The following is a 6922-nucleotide window of genomic DNA, read 5'->3' as shown; positions in this document are numbered from 1 at the left end:
GTGTACTGGCCAATAGAACCAGGATATACAGTAAAAAGTGATTTGTTTATATTCTGCTACTACTGTACAGTATTTGTGCAACTTTGCAGCTCAATTGGATGAATAACATAGAGTAAAAAAATAGGTTTTGTTTACAGTGGGCAGCTCTACTACAGGTTTGTGTCCTTGAACATTTTGATTGATAGGATCAGAGGACTGAATATTCAGAGGAATTGACTATTGTATTTGGACAGAGGATTAAATTTTTAATTGAAAAGTATATTTATTTCTTATCTATTTTATTTTAGCCCTGTGTTCCAAATTTATCAATTTTTCATTGTTCCCTGTCACCATCATGTCACCATGCAGTGGTTGCAAGAGAGTAAACAAAGTAATTAGCTACCTTTTAGATCAAATTCCATTTTGTATTGTGATAACTTTACACCATATACTGCAGGGTTGCCTAATCTGCCTATGTATCAATGATTGAAGTAGCATCTAATAGCCAACAAAAGCTTTAGGTCCTCTTGAGCACATTAGCTTGTGTTTTTTTTTTAAATAAATAAGGATATAATCATATACAACACAGCCCAACCCTCTCATAAAAGAGGAGTAGGGAATCTGTTTTCGTACCCATGCCAAACTATCTATTTTAAGATCTCTTGGATTAATTTGTATATATTTATTATTTCTTCTTGTACTTGGCATCTACACAAAGACCTGTGTTAAGTTGCAGTCGCACCTAGGTTCCAGGCTTCTACATTCACATTGAGTATTCTCTCTTGATAAGATCTATGTTACTGGCCACTTATTTGCTGAAATATAAATTATATTTTACCTCATAAAGTATTTTCATCATCTAGTTAGTGAGCAAATCACAAAGAAAATGACCGGGTAAGGCTTACAAGCAGAGTTTCCCCACTGACATATAGTAGGGATTCCTCGTCCAATTGCAGAATAAAATTTGATGATGTAAAAATGATGAAGAAGATTGGATCTATTAAACTAGTGTGAGGGGAAAATGGTGTTTTCATAACTGTTTTAATTAAAGTTAGTAGACTTCAACAAAAAGTTCAACATAACCCAAATAATTTCATCATTTTATTAAATGACCCCTAGTTGGGATAAACTACATTTTCCTAGTTCTGTGATATTTATAAGTTTCACATGTCTTCTAAAATTATATTTTATGAAAAGATTATGCAAATCAAATTCTCATCCAGTTTTCTTTCAGTTGAACACTGTCAAAAACAGTGGAGATCCCTTCGAGATGGCTCCAAAAGGGAGAAAAAGGCCCAAATGTCCACGAGTGGGTCTCAGAGAGGAAGAGACAAGAAGCCTTGGAAGTGGTTTCAGAGCCTTCTGTTCCTTGAAGATCACATTGCAGATAGACAGACAGAGTCAAATTTTGCAGAAGTACTAAATGTAAGCATCTCATATTGCTGATTGACTAGGCAATATTTTAGTAAACTTAGTCAAATATTAAATTAGCAAAGGTTGCAAGTTTAATGTTCCATCAGTCAAATCATGCCCCACACACATACTAATGCTTTTACTCAAAGATGGTGGGGAGTCTTCCCTCCTATTAGTCAAGGAGTCCAAAAAGTTTTATAGTTTATGGAGCAAAGCTCTTCAATAGGAACATGGTCATTATCTTGATTAAATAAAAAAAAAACACTTGAAAGTGGCTGTCCCCTCCTCAAAATCTAACTCTTTACGCTAAATGTTTTCATTGTTAAAAAAAACAGAGTTATTAAAGTTTTATAGTAAAGAGTAAGGTGTTGAGGAGGGGACAGCTCCTTTCATATACGGAATAATTTCTGTTCGTTTTAAGTTTTAACGTCGTTCCTTACTCTCAGTTAAAAAAACTTGTTTTTCTAATTTAATTTTTGAACGTTTTTGAATTAATGCAGGTTTTGATTTTGGCTCACCGTACATGAATAATTAAAAAAAAAATTGAATATCAATTTTACTTTTATTTGGTTAAATGGCTTTCTTGAAACCTGTTGACTTTTATACACTAGCATTTTTATTAGTAATAAATATACATATATTACGAATGAACTTAAGTAACGAAACTCTTCATTTTTAGATTTTTGATGCGTATATGAGAGGGTCGCCCCCTAGTTAATAACTTGCTCTTTAATCTATAGTTCGAATTTTGTTCCAATTCTTTGAAAATGACTCATTAATAACAAATGCCGTTAATTAGAATAAATAGCTCTTATGAAAGAACTAAATAATCTTTGGCTTAAAGAGTGAGGTATTTACTAGGGAATGAACCCAGTCATATGCGTAATGTTTTCTGTCGTTTTAAGTTTTTATGTTGGTCCTTACTTTCAGTTAAAATACTTGTTTTTTATGTATAATTTCTGATCTTTATTTAAATAATGCTGGGAAATCCGGCACCCCCTTCATAGCAATGTCCCTTCTCCCATGAAAACTTCCTTCATGGTAAGATCCTCCCACATAACCCCCAAACCACCCCCACTACCACAAAAAATCCCCTCTGAAAATGTCCTTATACTTCCCAGCAATCAATACTATATGTTAACTTTGGTTGAAGTTGATACCTTTCAGCCCTCCCCTCGGGGACTTCGGGGGATTAAGTCATCCTAATAGACATAGTTCTCATATTTTTGACCATGCTGAACAAAACAGCTATCTCCAAATTTTGATCGGGTGACTTTGGGGAACAAATAGACATGAGAATGGGACCTATTTGCCCTACATTTTTTCGGTCACTTTAAAAGGGCCCTAGAGATTTAAATTCCGTTCCAATGAGCCCTCCCACAATGTTCTAGAAGCACTGGGTCGATACGATCAACCCTTGGAAAAAAAAATACAAACAAATAAACATGCATCCATGATCTTTCTTCTGGCAAAAAATGCACAATTCCACATTTTGGTAGATAGGAGCTTAAAACCTCCGTAGTAGGGTTCTCTGATACGCTGAATATGATGGTGTGATTTTCTTTAATGTTCTATAACTTTTAGTGGGTCTTTCCCCCTTTTTCTTAAAATCAGCCAAATTTTCTCAGGCGCGTAACTTTTTATAGGTATCACTAAAGTTGATGAAACTTATATATTTTAAATCAGCATTAAAATCTGATTCTTTTGATGTATCTATTGGTATCAAAATTCCGTTTTCTACAGTTTTGGTTAGTGTTGAGCTAGGTCACTCCTTACTTACAGTTTTTAACCATGAACTATTTGAAAATTTTTTTATATAGGTCTCATGAAATTCTGAAATATCCCTTGGTAGATCAAATTTTGAATAATAATAATAATAATAATTATTAAATGTAAAAATATTGGCGCAAGCCTCTTACAAAATGTATTATATAATTTAAATTTTTTACATAATTTAGGTTGAGATAGAAACACAAGATGTGATCGAAGAAGTCGTCCTGGCTGGTTTCGATGATTCATCGGGAACTTCAACTTACCAAATACCGTCTTCAACTTCAACCCCAATCTCAACTGGACCTCCAAGCCTTGAGTGTCCGAATACCAGCATCAAGTCCTGAGACTTCACAGCCTCCTTCAAAAAAAGGGAAAGTATCCAATAAAACATTACTGCTTGAGGAGGAACTGATAAATGCAATCAGAGAAGATGTTGATTGCGACAAGGCATTTTGCAAAAGTCTTGTTGATGATCTGAAGAGGCTTAATCTGGCCAATAAAACTTTCCTCAAATATAAGATTCAGCAATTGGTTTATTTAGTGTCCAGCGGCCAAATGAGAGACGATAGTTAGAAATTTATCTCATTAAATTCACAAACCTTATTTCTTTTCACTTTTTGTTCGAATTTTTTTATAAGAACTTTCTTACATTAAATAATTCAGATAAAAGACAAGAAAAGCTGTTACACTATTGGAATAAATACTCGTTTTGCCAAGGTAAAGCACCTTCACTTGAATAAAAAATGTCGGAAAAATTATTGCGAATAACAATTGCTGCACTGCTAGAATTGTTTGAATCCTGGCGGTTGAGTTTTGCCCCCAAGTAGATTGTACTGCATGCCTCAACGTTCCATCAATTATTCTTTAATTGCTGCTTGTAGTATCGTCGAAATTTCTGGTACAATAATCTGAGCCTCTTGCTATTAAAATATTGTCCTAACAACAGAATGCCTTTATAATTGAGTCAATTGTTTCGAGTTTGTTGTCAATTGCTACATTAGAAATCTGCCATCTAGCAGCCAGAATATCAAAGGCATTTTCTACCGCAAGTCTTGCCCTGGATAAGATATAGTTGTAAACTCTTTTCTGCCTTTCTGCTATGCTTAATCCACCAGGATAGGGTATCATAATTTTTTTTTCTGAGGGGAAAAGTCTCGCCAGCTACAAAAACATATGATATCACCATGCCATTGGCAATTGGTTGTGGATGTGCTGTGTTAATTGTCTCATTTATAATTGACCTTCCAAAAGTTGATCTTGTAAATACACCAGAATTTCCTGAGCTGCCTTCTGATCCAACATCTACTAGCAAAAATTTAGAGTCCGCATTCACGACAGCCATGAGAACGATGCTGTAGAGCTTTTTGCAGTTGTAGTACTGAGTACTACTATTCTTGGGGCATTGAATTCTAATATGCTTGCCGTCTGTCGCACCAATATAGTTTGGGAAATTCCAGTGACTCTAAAATTTTTTGCCAGCAGTTTGAAAATCTTCTTGTTTAGGTGCCTTCATGTATTTATCCTTTAAAACGTCTCAAATAGCTTTTGTAGTCTCAGCTATTATGTTTGTGACGGTCGAACGGTCTACTAAGTATTGATAAGACACATATATTCTTGACTAGCCTGTTGGCAAGTTTCTTAGTTTAATCGCCTGTCTAACATGAGGTAAGATGGTTTCCCTCCAATTCATAAGTTGCTTTTGAATTCTATCATAAATTAATGTCAGGATTTCTTGAAATTGGCAAGGTGACATAATCATATACTGAGTTTACCATTCTTGGTCTTTTTTTTCTAGCAGTACCAGTAGATTTGTTAACCTTCCTGAAGTATTTTTATTTCATAAAATTTCACGGACCCACAATCTTCGGTCAATAGAAGATGACTGAAAAATAAGGTTTAGTCAAAATCCTTGAATACTCCATAAGCACAACAGTGACTTTGATTGGACAATTCTAAAATTGGTTTTGCTAGATTGATGTTCAATTCAATTTTAGTTTGTTATACTAAATTCACTGTTAATCGAAATTGCGGTGGAGACGGGGTAGACAATGGCTTTAACAACAGAGGGTATGCTTGTGGTACCAGTCACTACTACTAATTTGTCTATCAAGTAGCCTGCAATACTTGTTGAATTTTTGTTGGTTAGATGGAAAGTCAATTAAAAAAGAAAAATGAAAAAAGTCAAGTTCAAATCAATTTATTTTATTTGAAGACAAATTTGATATCAATATATTGATATAGTTGAACTAACCATGAAGCCTGAAGAAAAGTGTAGAAACTATCAGATTGTATTATAGCAGTTTAAGTAATAATGATCTTCTTTCATAAATTTGAGGCAATACAAGATTTAATGGTGAACTAGCTGTGAGTTTTACTATTTATTATTTTTATTTGTCATTTTGATATTTTTGGAAAATGCGTGGTTATTGTAAATAATAAGCAAAAATTAAAAAAAAAATCAAGATCAAATTTTTAAGCTGAAGTATAGACAAGTAGAAAGTATAACTACCTTCAGGTAAAATCAAATTGAGATTGTTGAACTAATCATGGAACCTGAGGAAAAGCGTGGAAACTATAAGACTTTATTTTAGAAATTTCAGTAATACTAATCTTCTTTCATAAGTTTGAGGCAAAACAAGATTCAATGCTGAGCTAGCTGTGAGTTTTGCCATTTTTTAGGTTTATTTGTCATTTTTGACATTGTTGGCAAATGTGTGTTTGTTGTCTATAAAAAATCACAAATTCAAAAAAAAAAAATCAAGATCAAAATTATAAGCTGAAGTATATACAGGTAGAAAATGCGACTACTTTCAAGTAACATCAAACTGATATTGTTGAACTAACCGTGAAACTTGAGGAAAAATGTGGAAACTAACAAATTGTATTTTAATAGTTTCAGTAATAATTATCTTCTTTCATAAGTTAGAGGCAAAACAAGATTCAATGGTGAGCTAGCTGTGAGTTTTGCCATTTTTTATATTTATTTGTCATTTTGATATTTTTGACAAATGTGTGTGTTTGTTGTCAATAAATAATCACAAATAAAAAAAAAAAAATAAATAAAGATCAAAATTCTAAGCTGCAGTATAGAAAGGTAGAAAATATAAATTCCTTCAGGTAACCTTCCTCTCTTTAAGAGTGCCTGAAAATAATAATTAAAATGTAGTTCTTGAACATGTAGTAGCATGAACATGATTCCATCCCCACAAAAAAAATAAAAAAATTGGATAGACCCACTTTGAAAGAGAATTGTAAGTCTGGCTAAGATGCACGTTACCTGCTCCTGTAGTATAGTATGCAAAGGTACTGCCCAACAGAACCAGGATAAGTAAAAAGTGAGTGGTTTATTTTATATATTTTCGCTAATAATTACTGTATCTGCACACTATACAGTTGGCGTAACAATTATGCAAAATTAACTTGAGATTTATACACAAGGTTAAAATTCAAAACAAAGCCAAAAAGTAAGAATTTACTTCTCTTCTTGAGTAAATATAGAGCTAATAGTTTTTTTCTGCTTTTTGCTCAATCCCATATTTGCGTTAAAACGGGTACACCGGACCGATTTGATATGGACAGTTCTGCGTTATTGCTGCATCCGTTATGCGTGAGCCGTTTTGCGTGAGAAAAAAACCCGGATCTGTGTGAACCAAGGGTAACTTTATTTGCTATATTTAAGCGCCTCAAGCTAATCCCTAATATTGACCAACTAACACAAAGGAGACACTCTTCAACTGATGATGCTGAATTGTTCAAA

General features: G+C 33.5%; 1 protein-coding gene across 1 annotated transcript; it reads left to right on the top strand.

Moving 5' to 3' along the window:
• Positions 1 to 1159: 1159 nt before the first annotated feature.
• Positions 1160 to 3882, top strand: LOC148943545 (uncharacterized). The gene is made up of 2 exons (XM_089101644.1): positions 1160 to 1404; positions 3351 to 3882. The coding sequence occupies exons 1-2, from the start codon at positions 1180 to 1182 to the stop codon at positions 3507 to 3509; spliced, it is 384 nt and encodes a 127-aa protein (XP_088957770.1). The 5' UTR covers positions 1160 to 1179; the 3' UTR covers positions 3510 to 3882.
• The last annotated feature ends 3040 nt before the right edge of the window (positions 3883 to 6922 follow it).

Source organism: Artemia sp. Qi Xiang Cuo, chromosome 15 (genome assembly GCF_049724085.1).
Source record: "Artemia sp. Qi Xiang Cuo chromosome 15, ASM4972408v1, whole genome shotgun sequence".
NCBI lineage: Eukaryota > Metazoa > Arthropoda > Branchiopoda > Anostraca > Artemiidae > Artemia > Artemia sp. Qi Xiang Cuo.
Note: the sequence above shows the minus strand (reverse complement) of the source record. Positions and strands in the feature narration are given on the sequence as shown.